Source organism: Notothenia rossii, assembly GCF_949606895.1.
Source record: "Notothenia rossii genome assembly, chromosome: 4".
Classification (NCBI taxonomy): Eukaryota; Metazoa; Chordata; class Actinopteri; order Perciformes; family Nototheniidae; genus Notothenia; species Notothenia rossii.
The window spans coordinates 75,925,855-75,948,421 of NC_136902.1; the positions used below are offsets into that span (position 1 = coordinate 75,925,855).

A 22,567-nucleotide genomic window follows, 5' to 3' on the forward strand; every position below is an offset into this window, starting at 1 on the left:
TTGCCGCGATAATCCATCCCACCTCACAGGTGTGGCATATCAAGATGCTGATTAGACAGCATGATTATTGCACAGGTGTGCCTTAGGCTGGCCACAATAAAAGGCCACTCTGAAACGTGCATTTTTGCTTTATTGAGGGGGTCTGGGGGGGTCCGAAAACCAGTTAGTATCTGGTGTGAGGGTTAGGGTTAGGGTAATGTTGTGAATCGAGTGGCCTGTGTTCGTCGTCCATAACATACGCCTGCCCATACCATAACCCCACCACCACCATGGGCCACTCGATTCACAACATTACCCTAACCCTAACCCTCACACCAGATACTGACTGGTTTTTCGGACCCCCCCAATAAAGCAAAAATGCACGTTTCAGAGTGGCCTTTGGATGGATTATCTCGGCAAAGGAGAGGTGCTCACTCTCACAGATTTTTTCAGATTTGTGAACAATATTTGAGAGAAATGGTTATTTTGTGTATATAGAAAATGTTTTAGATCTTTGAGTTCATCTCATGAAAAATGGGAGCAAAAAAAAAAGTGTTGCATTTATATTTTTGTTCAGTGTAAAATAATGTACAACTGTAGGTGGAAATGCACCCTTCAACAAGTACTTTCTCATAAGCAGAGCAAGATTAGTCCTTTCGTTTTTTAGCAGTTTGTATCTTTCCTATCTTTCCTATATTTTAAAGGCGGTTTCTACAACTCGAATTCAAAAATGTTGTATTTGTTATCATCAACACATTAAGAGAGGATCACCGTTAAAGACAGCCAAGAAAAACAGTTGAATGAATTGATCCCTGGTTCCCATAGTGACCCCTACTTGCTAATTATGCATTACCTTTGCTTCCTTCCTGATATTCATTTTCATTTCCTAGACGCTTGTCATTGTTTTAGAGTACCAAGGTTTGTTCTGCAATTTCCTTAGTCAGAGTCTTCCAATGGAAAAATGAAAGGTTTGAGTTTGCTGTGTAAACAAACATAATATTTTAAAATGTATAATATTTATGTCTACAGTTGAAATTATCTGAATGTCTCAGCTCTCACGAATGCTTCCTTGTATATTGCTCTGCCAGTGACCTTTAAGGTTTATTTAGGCCCTGATTTCCTATCAACCACACTTTACAGGGCTTTGCTGTCATACAACAGAGAGGATCAGGTGCTTTCCAGAACTTATCAAAACATGCTTTATGCCTCATTTCATTAACACTGGCATCCCTCCTGGAAAAGCACCAAAAAAAAGCATTTGTAAAGTTCAATAGTGGGCTGCACAGACAGAGCAGACAAGAAAAAGCAGCAGAACATTTATTATAGGAATGAAAACAAAACTTCCATTGTAAAAGAAAGAGAATAAACGTACCTTGACTAGTTTTGGTTTTTATATTGTTCAGTACTTAACCTTTGAATATGTGACATGATATATTTTCAAGCTGAACAGTGTTGGAGGAAGCCTTTGAGAAATCATGCGTTTTGTCATCAGCAGTATGTGAAAGCTTACTTACTGTATGCTTACGCACTTTTCTGTGTGAGTAAATATGTGTGCATTTTGTGTTCTGTATGTAGGTATAATCTGTGTAAAACCACTAAATATTAACAGTTTCAAGGAATCATTTGTCATAATCCATCTCACGTTACTGTTATTAGCCCTCCATAGCAGTGAAGGAATTCAGAGAAACAGTCCCACCATTTCTTGTCCAGAAGGATTACTAATAGTAATACACGGTATGTGTAGACGCACCTATACAGTACAAGTACATACTTGCACACTAGGCCAGCTTATAAAGGGAATATGACCATTACATAAATAAATCATTCTTTACCGAGGAGGCGTGAAGGGTTGTTGAACATGTCCTGACGAAGGAGGTGACCTATTTGTATCATACTATAAATGATTTGTTTGCACTCATGCATCATCTTCTTTGCTATCCAGAGATATAATAACTGCTTTTTTCTTTTACAACCGCCGACCTATGGAGCGTGTAGTCGTACGTTGTGGACATAGTCCTGCTTAACCTGTGGCTCCAAGAGGATTTGTTGTGTCTGAGTCAGCCTATCCAAAATATCCTCATAGCACAGCATCTTGTTCGAGGTCACTAAGTTAAATGTATCTTGTGACATCTTGTAACATGCCAAAACATTTGTGTTCCCCTTTTCCGTCTATTCTAGTATGTCACTCTCTTTGTTAATAGCAAACACATATACAATTGATCAGTAATTGCAGTTCAAGTGAGTTTATTGACAGACAACATTGAAATTCAAAGTGATTAAAATCATAAGTTGTCCAGGATGAATTCCAAAATTGAGCAGTGCTTCAGTTTTGCCGAAAATAACTCTGTTAGAGACCAGCGCCCACCTATAGCCCTCTTCAGGCAGGTCCTTTAACTTTAGTCTTTTGATTCTGATTGACTTATTCAATGTTGACTTCCATTGTTTATTATCAAATGTTATCATTTTAAAAAGTAAAGCTTAAGAAACTGTGAGACATTAAGAAACAGCTCAGAGATCTTTGTTTACAGGATTATGTGTTGTTATCTTTCAGATAGCTGTGCCATGTGATGAGAGTTTGCAGGGTTACCATGCCCACAGACAGAAAGATCAAGAAGATAAAAGAGAGGGACAAGGGAATTGTTTCAAGCCGCCTCATATGATTGTTGGGTCACAGGGAAAATAGATGCCAGTATTTTCCTTTTATGAATTTTGTTAGAGCAGAGTTTCAGGAACTTAAAGTGGTAATAAACTGAAGTAGTACCTACTCGAACCATAGAAACTTGGCTAGACACAAAATGTAACACATTTCATCGTAAAGCTGGCCCTTGCAGCTTTCTCTTAATTTGCCTATATCCATAACACAAAGGCAGGTCTATATTTGGACCTATAGTAGCTTATTTATTGATAACAAAAAGGTTACATTTACACACACACACACCCTATACTGTAAATATTATTATACAGAACTCACTTGATAAGTTTAGACTTTTGCTATTTGATTCTTTGTTATTTTTCTACATTCAATTCAGCTAAATTCAATCACAAACATGTGTAAATGAAATTGGTTAATATTGTTTGCTGTGTATGCACATTGTTGCTTTTTGTTGCGTGGAATTTGGCTCATCACATGTCATTCTGTGTAGATGTGCAGCGATTACAAAATAATTACGTTGTACATAAATATACCATTTACACTGCATTTTAAATCATCACTACACCAGCAAGCATCCCCCTGTGTACCTTTATTGATACAGGTTACACAACTAAGGGCTATTGTTCCGTATCTTGAACACAATAAAACTTGCCAATCTTTCATGCAATGCTAGCAATTGTTAAGCAGGAGTTATAGTTTTGCAAACATATCTTACGTTTTAAGTACCAGCTGTGCTCACTGTTCACGGAATGTAGGCTTTTGCTCAAACCCACCTATGTGAACAATTCAGACCTGCTTTTGTGCTGGTATCTTAACTATTTCAATACATGAATGAAAAACAGAAGAAGCTGATACATTGACAGAAAATTAGGATGACCAAAAAATAAGAAATGAACAACAATATCTTATAATAACAATAACTAATAAAACCCTTGCACCTAAGCAAACGCTGGTGCATTGTGTGGGAAAACTGGAATGAATACTGGTAGTCAAGAGTTTTTTTTATAAGTTTTCCTTGAGCCATTTGATATAGTTTTCCGTCATACGACGTCCAATCAGGAAGTCAGTTGGCCACACAGTGAACATTAGCCCTCCATGAAATCCTGTGTCATAGTGTTCATGAGTTACCTCAACACCAGCAGAAAGGAGCCGTGTAACATACATGATCCCATCATCCCGGAGAACATCATACTCGCATGTCAGAATGTAGGCCTTTGGCAGAGAGTGCAAGGCAGAGTCTGGAACCAACAGGGGTGATGCTCTCGGGTCAGCGAGAGATCGAGATGCTCCCCCCTTCCCAAATGCCTCCTCTCCCTGCAACACAGTAGGAGCACTATAGTTGTATTTTCTATGATATCTGGCTGGTAGAAAAGTGCTCCAGTTGACAAACTTCAGCAGGCTGGAAGACTCAGGGCTGTTGTGAGTGTTGGCCATCATGGCTCTGAAAAAGGCCCTGTCGCTGGTGAAGTACTCACTCCAGAAACGCACCATTAGGTAGCGGGGCAGAATGGGCATGTCCTGATTCTGCTGATAGGAAGGTGTGTTTAGATCCAGAGCCTGCAGTACGGGGTAGATGAGTGCTTGGGCCTTCAACTGAACCTGCTGCCCAGGCTCTTTCTGCAACTGTGAAGAGAGACAGAGTGAGATTGGCATGTATTCAAAGAAACGTTTCTCAATCCAATGAAATAGGCAGCGAATTAAGAAATACAGTAAAGCTGCTCACATATACAAGTCATAGTTGTTTACAGGAAGAATTGCATCATCCCCATTGTTCTCTATTTGTTTGTCTCTGACGATATCATTCTCAAGAATTATCATTCTTGAGTTATTCATGACTTTAGAGTCTAAAGCATGTTCTTGAAAAGCAAGGGGGCAGTCACTGTTTTGAAGACATGAACATTCTATGGAGACAAACCAATTGCCCAGCTTGACCACTTAGTAGTCTATCACCCTGTAATACAAGCAAATGGTATACAGTATTATGCAAAATGAATGCATTCAACCTGCATTAGCCTATGGGATGGCTCCCTTATTTCTGGTGTACAAGGAGATACTTTCACTATTAATTGCTTCAGCATGAAGCATGGGGCTTCATCCTGACCATCGGTGGTTTTGGTCTCCCATGCCAGCAGCAACGGGCTCCTGGTACAAGATGGTCATACAGTGGCATGTAGAACAATATCATAGCTGATAGAGGAATGGATTGGATAAGATTGCTATATTGACATTGCGAGTTCCAAAAAAATCTGAATTGGCTTATAGCGGCATACCTAAACATACAATGTGCATTACTGCGATACAAGTGGTGTTTTAACTTTATTGTCAATAACTTTATTTGAACTGTACTAAAGTTAAGGGATAGTATCAGGAAATTCACAATGTCTGTCTCAATCTCAAGTAAATTCCAAAGAGATTATTTTAGTCCTTGCCTTGTTAGGGCATATTGTCTGGACCTTCGTCGTTTTCTCTGTTCAGGTACCGTTGCCAATGGCACTGCTGTAAATGTACTGTTTGTTTTCATTTTTGTACTCTTTCATGAGCTTCCATGGACTTTTGTGAGCAATACAATCCAAGTCTAGTTTAATCAGAATTGTTTTATGCCCAAGGGGATTACAAATATGTTGTTCTTCCCCTGTAACCTGCCCACTCACTCCTTTAAGAGCAATTGCACTAACTCCAGCTCTACCCTCATACTTTTACAATGTAGTTTTTGATTTGTATTTATCTTTTCTCCAACTCCAACAATAAAAGCAAGCTCATTATTAGCTTAAAATGAATAGTTAAGAACTGCTGAATAGTTTAAATCTGTAAGACAGAGGTAAACATGATAGGCCATAGAATATCAGGTCATTATTGGTCACCTCAATTCATATTTTTGATGAACCAGAAAAATTGAGCTGAAGATTCAGTACCTGCTGGGAGACGGCAGCTGCCAGGTTCCCCCCAGCACTATCTCCAGACACAGCAATGCGTCCGGGGTCCACTGAGTATTGGGCTAGCACCCCCTTATGAAGGAAGTGTTTGACCACACGGTATACATCCTCATATGGGACAGGGAAGTGGTAAGCAGGGGCAAGGCGGTACCTGAGAAATCAGGGCAGATTAAAGATAAAACATAAATAAACATGAGCTTTGGGGGCCATGTGCACAGACAACATTTTGAGCTAGGGCAAAATAAACATGATGACATTTTGAAGGGGATAACCAGATTTTCCTATAAAGAGTTGTATTCACTGAACCACAATAGGCAACAGTTCACCAAAGTAAAAGAACATAAACAGATTTGTTCAAAGAAGCACCTTGACATTTTCTAACTGAGTGTTGCAACAACTTCCAATTGTACCTAAATTATTGAAAAAACGAACGTCAATAGCGTGCATTCAATTAAAATGTTATGTTTGTTGGGGAAATATTTTCCTAGGCCCATAACTTAGACCCAGTTTATCAGTTTGGACTGCCCTCACTGAGCACGGGCCTGCGACCTTGGAAGCTGTGCTCTCAGGGTGTTTCTCAATGTCAAGGACGCTTCCTTGGTAGGACATGTCCCTCCGAATCAGGTCCTTCAGAAGCGAGGCAAGAATCCTTCCTAGCCTCGGAAAACGAAGAATGGTGGAACAGGCTAACAGGTGTGCAGGTGTGCGTCATATGTGAGGCCCCGCCTTAAATGGAGCGCAATTTCCGCCAAAGATTTAGAAATTGGTCCGTGCGCAAAGCATTGTGGGGATTTTAAGACCGCGGAGGATACACATGTGCAGCCTCGAATTTTCCCGCAACGAAGGACGCTGGCCTCGGTAGAATTCCAAGCATCCTGGACATTGGAACAGTCCTTCGGCGGGACTCGATGACGTAGCTTCCTTGAAATAGTGGCCCCGGAGCAGCCTTCCTCGACATTGAGAAACACCCTCAGTGTTTTGTCTCCCTATTCCTGCCTGTTGGCGTCAGCTGATAGGTGTTTTCTTTGCCTGTTTTATCTTGATATGCAGCATGTTGATTATTCTCTCAGAGCTAGCTAAATACATGGGACTTGGGAAAGATTCTTCAGAATTGGTTTGGCAACAGCTGTGTCAACTATGTCTTATCAATTCTCCGGCAGTTTACTTTTTTTGTGTTTTACCAGCAAGCTCTCCCTGTGTCTCTCTAAGTGTTGTCTCCATTGCTTCAGAAATGTCCATCACAATGTTCTTAATTATTTTCAGTCTCCATCAGTACGCCACATGCCAGGTTTTGATAATGTACCATTATGGGATAACTAATTGATTACTTAACAGATTGAAGCCAGAAATGTGGATGAAGCAGATAAGGCAATATCCTCAAATATCGGACACCAGTACATGAATAACTCTGCTTCCCAAAGTCAAATGTCAACAAGCACAACCGCCATATAACACACACATAACATTTCTGATTTAATCAGAGAGTAGTAGTCTTTCACCTGTTTAATTTGATAGATGAAGTTGAAAAACTGTCATTAGGGGGTACATATAGAGACCAAAATGAAGTTACTGTTCTGATCGTCAGACTAAAAGCTGGAAGAGCAATAGTGAGTGGAGCTCTGACAGGGAAAGCCCTGGTTGGGCCTTTATGAAAACCTGTTAGCTTCACTCTACTGCATCCTCACTTCCTTTTCCCCTTTGACTAATGAGGGTGGACAGGCACATGACTACACAAAACTCTGTGTGAGTGGCTGACCGAAAGAGTTAGGGAAACAGTATATGAATAATACAAATAAAAACAAACATTTATGCAGAATTAAAAGTGACTATAAATAACTGGCTATAAAATATAAATTACTTACTCTACCGAAAGAACCACTGCATCTAGCTCGTTGACAATTTTTCTGGCCAGCAGATCATATGGGCTCATAACTGTATAGACAGAGAACACAAACATTTTAAAGCAATGGTAAAGCAACTCAACCACCATAATTATTGACATTCATTCAATCTAGAAACCTCACAGAACATAAAATAAATGAACCATGCCTCCTCTATCTTTCTGGCAAGATGTGAGTTAATGCAATTGCTACAGCAATTCAACAGATTGTCTGCAGCATGAGATGTGTCAAAAGGCATGTCATGTCTTTTTTTTTTGGATTAGCCAGAGTAACCACCCTCTGAGGCTCCGACTGCTTCGGCAGACGGTGTGTTATTTCCTCGGGAAAAAGTGTGAACGCCTTGTGGCTTGTGTTTGATATTTTTCGAAATGTAAGATCATGTCGTGAAAGCTTTCACAAGCAGTTTATATAAATCTGTAAAGCATTAGTTTCCCAATAAAATGGTAAGATTACTGTGTGATGAATACATTATTAGAATGTGTATTACCCATTCATCCATTTTTCCACACATCTTTAGAAGTCAGAGTCGGCAGTCTCTGTGATAAAAGAGGGGAAAGCCAGCCAATGGACTTACGGGAACTACCCAGACACCATCCTCCACCGTGCAGGTATATGACAGCCCTCCTGAGCTTAGTGTCGCCGTCACTCTTCTTTGGCTGGTACAGCACCACGTCCACTCCATCAAATTGCTCCTCTGTCACCTTAATATGCTCGTCAGACATGGGCACTATCTTTTCAGCCAGAGTTATGAAGTACATTACCCCCATGTAGTCCTTCAGCCCCAGAAATTCACTGAGGTCTGCCTGGCAAAGAGAAGCAGAGAGACAGCATGAGATAGAGACACATTATAGGATCAAACCTGAGCCATTAGTATTTCATCGTTCAGTAAAGCTATGTCAGGGAGTTTTATCTTTTGTAAACAATTTCCTGGAACAGAGCTCATAATATTCAAAACAGAAATGATTAAGGTAACAGAAATGCTGTATATGGCCTTGTAATGAATAATAAGGGAAAGTAATGGGAGTCACTCCTAGCATAGTTCCACCGCCCTTTGCCTTCATTTGTTTTGAGAAGTTGTAACTAAATTACATGTTGTAAAAGCATGACTCATACCCTATTATGTTTGCTGAGGTAGGCAGTCATTGGCTTTACATGAAGCTAATCAGTTGATGCTCTTCTACTGTTGCCACAAAAACCTTTTTTCAGCATTTAACATTTAACTTTAAAAATGGTGGTTGCTAACAAAAGCAATATAAGTCACATACTAACAATGTCTACTTCCCCCAAGAGAACCATCCCAATACAATGTAAAACACAACCTATAATCACTCCATGAACAAGTAATCAATCATATAATGAATGAGCCTGCTGGAGGGGCATACATATGGCTGTATCATATAACAATGAAGTCTAACATATTCTTTTCACAGTGATGCATTAGATACGTTCTAATAACAAATTAATTTCTTATTTAAATACATATTGTAAAATTAGCAATGTTATGTTAGAGGCAGTAGGCTGCACACATGAATTAAATAATTAACTAAGTTTGTTAAGCTTCCATAACTATTTAAAAAGGCTATTTATAATTGTTATACTAATGTCACAGCCATTGATTCCTTAGGGTTATAAACCCATAACAACTCATATTAGGCACCAGGATCGGCTCCAGTAAACCACAGGCTCTAACAACCATTAACAGAGGAGAGTTTCCTTAATATGGTCTATTATTAGAACAGATGAGCAAGACTATACACATGGATTAGCATCTGACATAATCTTGTTTATGAACCATACATATCCAATTCAGCAAAAAATATTTACATTTAATTTGCCACCTATACAAGTTAATACGTTTTCAGATATGATATGGCTATACTGTATTACTAAACCATGTAGGCTTTCAAATGTACGATTAATTTTGTAAGTATTCATTAGCACCGGTAAACATAATGTCAAAGTAGACAGAACGTGTTCCTTACCAGGTGGCTGAGAGTCCTGAAGAAAGAGTTGGTCAGCATGAGTTTCCATCTTTCTTCTATGTCCTCAGGAATGGGCTCATAAATATAATAAGCGGTAAAAGAGCAGAGAGCGACGAATGCAAGGATGCTTCCAAACCTCATTTTACAACGTGCGTTCCCAGCAACTGACTGCAGGGTGCAAACACGAGCAGGCTGATATCCAGTCTCTCCGGTGCGGGACAAAGCTTACGCTCGGAAGTAATTTTGGATCCAGTCCAGCTAAATATGTCAGCACGTGTTTGGTGTCATTTGATGGTTATCGGGGTGCATGTTTAGAGATTTTCTTCGCTGCTTGTGCGCGTTCCTTGATGCATGTTTGTCTCGTGTAGGCGGATAATTAATTGAAGTGTCAGTATGGAGACAAGAGCGAGCAACCTGTGAACTGCTCTCTACTCACGAGGCAGAACCGTCCCACCTTGGCTCGCTTTTCAAATTCCTCAGATGCCTTTAAGCGTGTACAGTTGCAAATCATACTTTAATTTCGTAGCTTGTGTAACACCCCCACCCCCCCAAATTTGAGTCCGTCATTAAGTTACTACTAGTACATAGGGAAATATTGTTATTTTTGCTGAACTACATTTACTTGACATATTCAATTACTTTGAACAGTCAGATTACAGTAATAACACACAATCAAATAGAAAGATTAACAATTAGCAAATGTTATTTATCTTATTATTATTCTGGGATGGGCATATGTGAAAGTAAGATTTGGGGTATTATTAGGCCTATAGTGATTTTTTAAAAGAGGTCTCCAGATCTATTCAGTTGATGCTAAAACTGCTATATGCGTTTTACGAGTGCCCATCTTGTGCTGATCTGTGGCACTCAATGATTAATTCTGCTGCATCAAAGTCTCTTTTTATCCAAAGAAACCTGCTGTATATGGGTGTAGCTGTACCAGTGACTGTGGCGCAGCTAAACAGCCATGGTTGCAAGGCAGCATAATCTAATTATATTATTGGTGACGGATGAGATATCTCATTTCCTGGCAAGCCTGGGTGTTAAAGCGATATGATTCTCTCATGCTCTTACATTTTGAAAGGACCCTGCAAAAGGGAAATTATTTAATGCTGCAGGAGTTTGACAAAGAAGTTGTCTGCAGGACAATCTTTTCTTCACTGTAGGCCTACAGGGATTTATTTTAACTGTGTCTAATGTCAGTTTTATTTCCACATATTTGTGCAAGAAATTCAACATTCATTAAAACATGTATATGAAACAGGCAGACTGAGGAACCTGATGCATTTATTGGATGCCCATGTGATATACAGTGCTTAAGATGTAAAGCAGTCAGTTTGCCAACCGAGGAGTTACAGTAAAAAAACAATTTGTATTAGGACAGCATTGATAAGGCAAGTCACCCTGAAAGTCCTGCAGAGGGAAACAGTTTGAGTTCTATCTATGATGCATGAAGTAAAGAGATGTGACTCATCATGGCAAGTCTGTAGAGGGTTAAAATGTGCAATGCACTCATTGACCACTTGTGTTTTTAGAGGGAGAAACAATGCAGTGATTAAACTGTAATCAATGTAAGGAACGTTTATCAGTGCCAAACACTGATAAGCTCACTTCCCAACATGAAATGTGAATTAGATACACAAGTTTGATGTGTTTACTCTGCAGGCTTCATATAAGAACCACATGCCTTCATGTGACTTTATGTTAACCTTTCAAACTTTCTCTTAGTCAAATTGGATTTTGTAATTCGTTGTTGTGTAGGAGCAGGCCACTATCTCCTTCCATCAGCTATCAAACTCCATTGAGATGCAATCTGAAGAACCAGGGTAAGGCGGAGGCTTGGTGAAAGCCTCTGAGACTGATCACTGCTGAGCAGTAGAATACTTAATTTCTGCTCTGAATACAGAAATACACTTCACACACTGCGGGATTCTCTCTGGAATTCCCTCCCTCCCTTTCTCCCCAAAACCACGGCCTCTGCTCAGCTTCTAAGGGAGACCACCTCACTCCATTAGTAAATCTTTCATGGAGCTCTTTCCACTCTTTGCGTCTTGTCAGCGGGGGAGATGGGTGTCAGAGCGTGCATGGGTGAATATGTTGTCTTCATCTAGGTAGAGCCATGCTGTGCAGTGCTATGCCACTTGGCTGCCCAGCTCCAGCTGCATGTGGGGGTTGCTCGAGCAGATATGAAAATGTCTGAAGACTTAAAAAGGAGTTCTGTGTGAATGTGTGTTCGAGCGTTAGAATGTGAGTGCTTGGCCATGTCTCATTCCTTTGTGCATGCACAATTTAGAGTTTACATATATTCAGAGGCACCTCAAACTCATTCAATAATGAAGGAAATCAATCCAGACGTGCACTGACAATCAACAGTATGAGAGCTCTGTAACCTTTTAAATTCACACAGCCCCTGCTGAGGTAAAGTAGATTGGATGTATAGCGTGAAGCATTTAAAGGCACTCAATTCTGACTTCACGCTGAGATGAATGGAAGGAACATTTTCTATTATAATAATCCAGAAATATAGGTTTGGATCCATTGCCTGCTTCAGTAAACTGATATATATTCGGCTACATGAGTTTCATGAACACAGTTTCTCAATAATTTGAGATCTGCAAACCACCTCATTAACTTGACAAATATTGGTCTCCATTTGCATGCAACATTCTGCCTAAAAAATGTATTTATGTTTCTTTTTCAAAATTAGTTAAAGAAAAGGTAGACAAAAAGTCTATATTCTTTATTGTGTTTTCAATGTCATTAATTTGACCCTTGCCACATTTGACATCTCATATTAGTCAAATGATTGCATGTAAAAAAGACTCAAAAGCTTAGTCTACAGGTCTTTTTGCCATCCATCAGACAGCCAATCAATTATTGTTTAAATTAAATACATGAAATGGAGTAAATTAAGATCAAGGATTTGACCTCATCATCCACCAGAGCAACACACATACACTCTGATAATGATTGAGGTATGCTAACGTGATTAAAGCTGGGGGCTTACATAACAAAGTGCTACAGTATATTACATTACATTACATTTGTTAGACGCTTTTATCCAAAGCGACTCAGTACTGTGGACAATCCCCACTAGAACAATTTGGGTTGAAGGGTCTTGCCCAGGGACACAACGACATGCTGACTGCAGTGGGACTCGAACTTGCTACCCCTGATTCGAAGTCCAGCACACTACCCGTTGAGCCACAGCCTCCCTATATAAATGAAAATAGGCTTAAGATGAAATATACGTGAGCAGTTCACAGACAATATTAGGATAAAGCCAGTCTTGTCCCTAAAAGCTCCAACAGATTTAGAAACCCACCCAAAGGCGGTTAGATATACCAAAATATATGAAGTATTGTATTTAATTTAGGAGGCAATAATTATATGTCATAATAACCAACCAGATCTGAGAAATACTCCAACACAAACAATCCCTTGTGGTAAGACACATTGCATTGTATTTCATTTCCCTTTGAATTGTAATATTCTTATCTGCTAACCAGTTAAGGAAAGATATAGTCTGAAAGATAACAAACCTCCATTGCACTTTGCACTGTAGAATTTTACTGTGAAGGGTTTTACTGCTTTCATCACGTTTCTTCAACACATGTTCCCTGCGTGACTAGTAACTAAAACAGCACTAAGGATCTTGAGGTTTAATATTCCCACACTGTGCTTCATGGTCATGGGACTGGGTGTCGGAAACCTAAGCTCGTGATCAGTAGCCGCCTATGCAACACTTATGTCATTAGGAATGTTGGCCCCTCACTCATGTTATCACCAAACATAACGATACAATAAGTAATTTGGGTTTGGTTACACATTGACAGATACAATAGGTATTCAAGCACAGGTATGAGCAAGTCAGCATGCTGACATGTTCAAACAGACATTTTTGGAGACATTTAAATAAACCACCAAATTCACTCTTACACTGACGCTAGAGGAACAGGCAAGGGAACACCAAAGTCAGTATAACTATATCATTCTGGAAGTATTGGGCCAATCGACATTCTATTTCCTCTACCCAATCTAACAGGGTTAAAATGCTACAACCATTTTGTCTCCTAGTAATGGTGAGACATGTTCTATGTTATCAAGTGTCTCCACTTTTAGCAACTCCAGTGATTGTTAAAAAAGGTTAACTGGTGCTTTCACTCTGAAACTGATTTTCATTTAGTTTTTGTTCTACCAGCATGTCTCCATTTGCACATTTTCCCTCAATACTCATAAAAAACGTAGAATAGCCTATTCTTCCTTTTTTTCTTCATCATATTGTGTTATCCAATTATTGCATGATTTATTTGTTGTGACATTGCTGTTTTGATTATCTTACCCAGTGGTGGTTGAATTACTCAGATCCTAAAATAGAAGTCATTATGCACAATGGCTCCTTTTATAGTCTTATCTAGATAATATCATTTTGTTCTATTTACCATTCATTTTGTAGTTTGTGTGGATCCAGTTTTATAGACGTTGTATTCTACTGGGAGGGTTGGATGTGTACTGTAGTATTGCATTATATCATACCTGTATATATCATATATCATATAGTATTCTAATCCGTTATTTGCATGTTTAAAAAGTTCAAAGTAGCATAACATGACAATATGTGACTATTAGTACCTCAAAACTGTACTTAAACATAATTTGTTCTAGCAAAGAAATTCAACACAGTTCACAATTTTACAGGATTAATATGACTCTATAGAATATATTTGAAGACTGAAAACAATGTTTTATCTCATGGGCGAAACATACCAACAGTTGTGGTGCTTTGCTACTAACTTTAAATATGAAGCACGTTGAAGGGAACAGCATGACTTCATTGTGAGTTGCAGTCCACTTTACTTTCCACCAGGTGGCAGTATGACCTAAATCATCAGATACATATATAAGACATATTTCAGTCATATGGTCAAAAGCTTGTACCTCCAAAATGTTAACTATTAAGAAGCGGACAGAATAACCATTATTTAGCTGAATTCTCCAGGATGACCCTAGGATTATGAAACATTTCTCAACACATCAACAAATATAATACATGCAAACTACCAAATCATCATCAACAGTGACAATCAGGTACACATTTGTTATACTTTTATCTGATGCGTTGTAGCCTACTGATCAATTGGATACAAGAGAGATCAGTACGTAGCAGCCATCTGCACACTGCTTCTGGCCCATAAAGTGCAATATTTTACATTTGAACACACTTTTGCCAGACCAGAACCTATATCAAGCTCTCAGGCTGCCCATAGGTGCCTTAATAGATTTTAAACAATGTATGGACCCCAGCTATTCATATCATCTACATCATACCACCATTAACATGTCTCTATACTGACACACAGTGTTGTTGTTTATATACACATAATAACTCATCCAGACTTCCTGGTCTCTAGCAAGGGCCTGCAAAGTTCCCTTAGGTGCATGGTGTGTTGCTTTGCTGACACCTATAGTCAAATGTCATAGGTGTGTAAATCACCCCCAAACACTATCGCATAGGTATTACACACACATAAACATAAATGCATACACAAGCAGACAGAGGTAGGAAAAGTACTCAGATCTTGTACTTAAGTAAAAGTAGAAGTACACTGTTAGCCCAGAGTTCATATCTAATTAAATAATGAATTACAAATTACTGACATTATTTAAGTTTGATTGCATTTCTATCAAATGTAAGCATATTCTACTTGCTGACTACCAAATGTAAGCATATAATACTTACATGTGTTAGTTAAGCAATATGTCAATAATTTTAAGTTAAAGAGCAACTTCCAGGTTAAAGACACCTGTGAATAAATGTGTAGGAAAATGATGAATACACTAGATTTTCAAAATAGTATACAGAAATATACACTACAGTGACATCTGGCGTCGTTTTTGTAAGAAATGTTCACTTCCGCATAAAAAAGCCTCGGCACGTGACCTCCCGCGTGTGACGTAACACGGCGGACACAAGGGGGAGAGCGGCCGGTGTAACGTATTAATAAACATGGATCCCAATGCTAGTTTCGACACAGAAGACACAGAAGAAGTTGAACATGAATATTCGAATGCATATGACGGACCACAACCTTATAATTATGAGCCTGCTAGGCGTCCAAGAGACCAGGAGCAGCCAAGGATTAGAAGAAATAACGGCCATCAGAGAGAAATTGAGCTGTGGTGTGAGGAGAACCAGTGGAGAACTGGGCAGCTATCTTGGTGTGTGACCGGCGTTAGCTACAGAATGTTAGCTAACGTCACATCACAACATTGTAAAGTTAGCTATCATATATCAGGCTATAACTAACATAGCATTGATAATATAGTAAAGTTACTGGCAGGACTGTTGATACTGATCCATAACAGAAACTAATGCGCAAGTATCAGCCGTATCTCGCGTTACCTAATGCAACTCCACACTACGGTGCTGTGTACCGGAGGAGAGACGCGAGATACGGCTGATACTTGACGATCTGGCGGAGAAAGGTTGTGGAGCCTCCGTTGATATGTCGTTGTAAATGACTTGATGGAAAGCAGGTGTGTAGTCGGGGAGGGTGCACAGCGAATTGCAGCAGGTGAGTGGAGGTTGAGCCGGGAGCCAGGAGTGACAGCCACCACGCACACACAAACAACACAGACAGGGGGAAACAAACAAACACAAAGGAGACGGCTGGAGCAGTACAGCCACCACAGCGTTACCTAATGCAACTCCACACTACGTCTTACGGTGCCGTGTACCGGAGGGGAGAGAGAGAGAGAGCAGCGAAGGGGGGGGGGGAGAGAGAAGTAATACGGTTTCCTGATAAAGCTGTGGAGATTATGTGCTGCAGGGAGGTGGATGCACAACGCACCCAGGAACGAACGCTAGCTCCGGTCCTTTTTACTGTGGACTCGATCTCCTGACAGGCTGGTATTTGTGCAACCTGCACAAACACAATACTGCACCATGATTACAAATGGTCAAATACAATGTAAAACTACCGAAAAATACCAGCTCACTAAAACACAACCGCTCAGCTCAACGCAACTATTAACTATACCCGCGGTCAGAGAGCGGAGATGTTTCCCCTTTGTTATGTAATATGACGCGTTTGACGTATGACCTTTAAAAAAAAGCCGTTTTTAAGAGCAGAGCTCAAAATTGCTCCTTTCCCTCAAATCCTACACTCACTTTTTTAATTGTAATTTTCAAGCAAGTTTAAGCATAAATGTAGAAAAAAAAAAAACCTGCAAGATGCTCTTTAAGCAACTTTACATTATCAAGGTTTAGTCATGTTCACAATGCATTGTGGGAAAGAGAAGGATCTTTTAATGTGCCGCAGCCACGTTTCCAGCTCACAATTTCTCAGTTGGACGCAACCCCACTTTGAACGCCGGACTTGCACCACTTGCACCCTTTCACCGCACTGTCTACGCTTCCAAAGGAGGGAGAGGAGGGTGACGCTGCACGGCTGCCTTATCTACTGAATCTGGTGAGTGATTTAGATAACAGGGCTTGGTTGAATTCTCGTACTTTTGGGTGTAACACAGCCACAGGAAGTATCAACTGGCGGGAACACGGTGTGGGCTTCTCTCGCATTGTTTAAGTACTTGTTAGAGGAAAATAAAATGTTAACAGACTTTGACAGTTACAGGTAGATTCGAATAAGGCTGCCGTTTATTTTCTGAATTAAAGTTCCATTCGTTGGTACGCCGTTGAACAGACTTTTTATTTTGGCGGAAGCATTACGATCGTTTTCAAGTCAATGAAATCATTTTAAAATCGATATTATGAATAATTTGTTTGTTTTTTTAGTATGTAGCCGTGTAATAAGCGGTATAATGTGCTGCTAGGTGGTCATTAGGGGGGGGGGAAATCCCTGCAGTGTGATCATGGAGCCCGCGGAGGGATCTAGATCTTAATAGCGACCACATTAAGTTTTCAGTTGATTAACGTCACTTAACTGCAGCACTTCTACGCTACTGCAGTCAGGCAATGTGTGTTTCCCTCGCTTTTGTCAACTTTTACTGAGCGATAGTAGGCTACGAGGTGCAGATAGTTTTAAACAGATAGTGCTGTACTTTTTTCACTTGTTCGTGTTCACTGAAAGACGTAGATTTATTTTTTTCACCCAGTTGCTGCTTTTGTCACCTTTCTTTTAGTCGTGTGAGTCGGACACCACCCCACATTGAACGCCGGATGCTAGAACCCTGCCACAGGCTGTCTCAGGCTTCCATCATAGGGAGAGGAGGGTGGCGCTTGGACGGCTGCTTTGTGCTACTACATCAGGTGAGATGCCATTTAGCTAACATTAGCGAGCACATTACGTTTTCAGATGTTGTTGATTAACGTTGCCTAACTGCAGCACTCCTAAGCTACTGCGGAGTCATGCAATGTGTTTTCCCTCGCTTTTGGTAATTTTAACCTGAGTGAGAGAGTAAGAGGTTGAGATAGTAATTTTCTCATAGTCATTGCTGCATTTCTTTTTCCACTTGAGGGGCTGTTAGTGTGCACTGAAAGACATTTTTAGTCCGTTTTACCGATCATTGTATTCACCAAGAAGCCATTTTTTCTGTTATTCTGGTGAAATTGTGCATATCACATAGTAACCAATACAACATCAAATCGCCGTGTTTCAAACTAAATAAAAGTGTACAGCCTTAAAATAACCCAGTTTAGCAGTTCAAAATACAGAAAATACAGGCAACTACATTGTGGTAAACTAGCTAAACTGAAGATTCTCGTCTGTTCTCTGTCTTCTCCTCTTGTCCTGTCAATTTAATTTCGTCTCTTCATGTCTCATTGTTTCCTCTTTTCCCTTGTTCATTTTGCTTTGCTCTCTTGTTTTGTTTCCTATTCTATTCTTTGGTCAAGAAGAAGTTATGGAGTTCTGTTCTCTCCCTTTTCTATTCTCTCCTATCATGTCATCTCCTTTTGTCCTCTCCTTTACTTTCAAGTATATTTGCAATAAAGTAATTGTGTAGAGTTTGTAGAATGTATTTGATGAATATATGACCATTCTTTGTTATCTCCACTATATTCCAGACCACCTCTCTGAAGAACCAGCACCTTACCGTGGTAGAGAGGTTTGTGTGCCCTGATGAACCTGGGGGCTGTGTTGTCTGGAACCTTGTGTTCCTGGTAGGGTCTCCCATGGCAAATTTGTCTCAGGCAAGGGGCCAGACTAAGATTGGTTCACAAGACCTCATGAAAGACGACACACAAAGTGAGGATGCCCGGCCCGGAAGAAGCCCGGGGTCCCCTTCTGGAGCCAGGCCCAGAAGGAGGACTCGTCGGCGAGCTTCTGGTGGCCAGGCTTGCCACGGAGCCCGGCCGGGCACCGCCCGAAAAGGCAACGTGGGCAACACCTCCGCTTCTCCGTCCCGCGGGCCCACCACCTACGGGAAACAGCGATGGGGTCGGGTGTGCTGCCAGAAGGGTGGCAGTGAAGGCAGAGGGTCTCGACGGACCACACCCGGGCGACAGAAGCTGGCTTTGGGGACGTGGAACGTCACCTCCCTGGGGGGGAAGGAGTCGGAGCTTGTGCGGGAGGTGGAGCGTTACCAGTTGGATCTGGTTGTGCTCACCTCTACGCACAGCGTCGGCTCTGGAACCTTACTTCTGGATAGGGGTTGGACTCTATTCTTCTCCGGAGTTGCTCAAGGTGTGAGGCGCCGGGCGGGTGTGGGGATACTCACAAGTCCCCGGTTGGGTGCTTCGTTGTGGAGTTTACCCCAGTGGACGAGAGGGTCGCCTCCCTACGCCTGCGGGTTATGGGGGGGAAAACTCTGACTGTTGTGTGTGCTTATGCACCCAACAGCAGTTCAGAGTATACAGCCTTCTTGGAGACCCTGGAGAGAGTCCTGTATGGGGCTCCTGAAGGGGACTCTTTAATCTTGCTGGGAGACTTCAACGCACATGTGGGCAATGATGGAGACACTTGGAGGGGAGTGATTGGGAGGAACGGCCCCCCTGATCTGAACCGGAATGGTGGTTTGTTACTGGACTTCTGTGCTAGTCATGGATTGGCCATAACAAACACCATGTTCGAACATAAGGATGCTCATAAGTGTGCGTGGTACCAGAGCACCCTAGGCAGAAGGTCCATGATCGATTTCGTTATCGTATCATCGGACCTGAGGCCGTATGTTTTGGACACTCGGGTAAAGAGAGGGGCGGAGCTGTCAACTGATCACCAACTGGTGGGGAGTTGGGTCGAGTGGCGGGGGAAGCCTCTGGATAGACCAAGTAATCCCAAACGTGTAGTTCGGATGAACTGGGAATGTCTGGAGGAGGCCCAAGTTCAGGAGGGCCTTCAACTCACACCTCCGGCGGAGCTTCTTGGGCATTCCTGTAGAGGTTGGGGACATTGAACCAGAGTGGTCGGTGTTCAAAGCCTCTATTGCCAAAGCCGCGGCGGGGAGCTGTGGTCTCAAGGTCCTAGGTGCCTCAAGGGGCGGTAACCCTCGAACCTCCTGGTGGACACCGGTGGTCAGGGAAGCCGTCCGACTGAAGAAGGAGGCCTTCAGGGATTTGTTATCCCGGGGGACTCCCGAGACAGCTGCAAGGTACCGACAGGCCCGAAGGGCAGCAGCCTCAGCCGTGGCCGAGGCAAAGCAGCGGGTGTGGGAGAAGTTCGGAGAAGACATGGAAAAGGACTTTCGGGCGGCACCAAAGTTGTTCTGGAAAACTGTCCGACACCTCAGGAGGGGGAAGCAGGGAACCATCCAAGCTGTGTACAGTAAGGATGGGACGTTGTTGACCTCAACTGATGGAGTGTTAGGGCGTTGGAAGGAGCTCTTTGAGGAACTCCTGAACCCGACAACTCCGCCCTCTATGTCAGAGGCAGAGCTGGAGTATGACGGGGGATCGACACCAATCTCCTGGGGGGAGGTCACTGAGGTCGTCAAACAACTTCACAGTGGCAAAGCCCCGGGTGTGGATGAGATCCGCCCAGAAAGGCTGAAGGCTCTGGGTGTTGAGGGACTGTCATGGTTGACACGTCTCATCAACGTTGCGTGGAAGTCGGAAACAGTACCGAAGGAGTGGCAGACCGGGGTGGTGGTTCCCCTTTTTAAAAAGGGGGATCAGAGGGTGTGTGCCAATTACAGAGGCATCACACTACTCAGCCTCCCCGGGAAAGTTTACTCTAAGGTACTCGAAAGGAGGGTCAGGCCCATTGAATTAGTTAAAGACAATATATAAAAGGAATTGTGTAAGTTAAATTTAGTTCCGTATTTTTTTTAACTCCGAATAATGTCCCGGGTCAATTTCACCCAAAAATTACCAAAGGGTGCAAAATGTGAACATAACACATAAAAGTAACTTACGGTGCAGGTCTTGAAGAAGGCAGAAGGCTCATCCTCCAAGATGATTGGCAGTCCCCGAACACAAAGGCATCTGATATCTGTTGGCTCAGTGGTCTGGAATATCCATCCATCCATCCATCTTCTCCCGCTTATCCGTGGTCGTGCCGCGATCTCGTTCTTTCGGTCATGACCCATCCTTCATGACCATAGGTGAGGGTAGGAACGAAAATGAGACAGAGAGCTTTGCCTTCTGGCTCAGCTCCCTTTTCGTCACAACGGTGCGGTAAAGAGACTCCAGTACTGCTCCCGCTGCTCTGATTCTCCGACCCATCTCATGCTCCATTGTTCCCTCACTCGAGAACAAGACCCCAAGATACTTGAACTCCTTCACTTGGGGTAAGGACTCATTCCCTAATTGGAGTAAACAGTCCATCGGTTTCCTGCTGAGAACCATGGCCTCAGATTTGGAGGTGCTGATCCTCATCCCAGCCGCTTCACACTCGGTTGCAAACCGATCCAGTGAGTGCTGAAGGTCGCAGACCGATGAAGCCATCAGAACCACATCATCTGCAAAAATCAGTGGTGCAATCCTTAGTCCACCGAACTGCAGACCCCCTCCCCCACGACTACACCTCGAAATCCGTTACTGCAAAGTAACCAGTACGGTAATAGCCTTTCAGTTCCCCCCAACAATTTGTATTGAAATAAATCAACATGGAACCAGTAATCACTGACTTTGTTTCCCCCGGCCCCTTATCGCAGAACACCCAGCTAGTAACCTAGCAACCAAGCTTCAGCTAGCGGCAGTCAGAAACTCATGTCTCTTCGAATCTACTTACAAATAAATATGGGGAAGTGTAAGTTCAACCGTATTTGGTTGGAAAACATCAAATGTAGTGCTTGGTTGAAACCAGTGGAGGGGAACGTGTTTGTAGCCTGCTGCACCTTTTGCAAAATAAATCAGCGTTTGTTTTGCTAATGTAGCGTTCGCTAGTTTAGCGTTAGCTAGTGCAGCAGCTCCCGCAACAACACCGGGGGACCTCCGGGCGACGTTTGGGTCTACGTCAACCCTAAAAGTGGAGGTGCTGTAGACGCTAAATACCGTAGTTAAACACCAATCATACAACAGCAATGATGAACGATTGTAGCCAAGGCAGCAGAACTCTGAATATAGAATATATCTTGTTACTCTCACTCACACACACACACACACACACACACACACACACACACACACACACACACACACACACACACACACACACACACACACACACACACACACACACACACACACACACACACACACACACACACACACACACACACACACACACACACACACACACACACACACACACACACTAGGGCTGCTCGATTGTGGGCAAAAATCATAATCATAATTATTTTTGGTCAATAATTGATATCACGATTATTACGATTATTCATTGACTTCATTGACAATTATTGAACTTTAAAACAAATAATAATTTGAACATTATCTTTTAACTGTTGCTTACCCTGAACGTATAATTCAACTGAAAAAGCAATACAAAAATTAATTAAATAAATGATATATTTAAATAAATAATATCAAAATAATAAATACCAATAAACAAGATCAACAAATATTTTGGAGCGCATTTCCACAAGCTACTAAACAAATATGATATATAAATATAAATTAGACTCAAATTAATTAGATTAAATATGTTGTCACTGTCACAACCTAGCAAAGCTAAATAATTATTTATTTTTTATGTTGTTTTTGTAATTGTGGCAGGCCAAAATCGTAGTTGCGATTAAAATACGATTAATTGCACATCCCGA

The 22,567-nt window shown here is 41.6% G+C and overlaps 1 protein-coding gene across 1 annotated transcript; it reads right to left on the reverse strand.

Moving 5' to 3' along the window:
- Nucleotides 1-2,201: 2,201 nt before the first annotated feature.
- On the reverse strand, nucleotides 2,202-9,887 carry aadac (arylacetamide deacetylase). The gene is made up of 5 exons (XM_079674342.1): nucleotides 9,449-9,887; nucleotides 8,041-8,269; nucleotides 7,428-7,497; nucleotides 5,545-5,716; nucleotides 2,202-4,255 (listed from the first exon to the last, which is right to left on the reverse strand). The coding sequence occupies exons 1-5, from the start codon at nucleotides 9,587-9,589 to the stop codon at nucleotides 3,635-3,637; spliced, it is 1,233 nt and encodes a 410-aa protein (XP_079530468.1). The 5' UTR covers nucleotides 9,590-9,887; the 3' UTR covers nucleotides 2,202-3,634.
- Nucleotides 9,888-22,567: the final 12,680 nt, after the last annotated feature.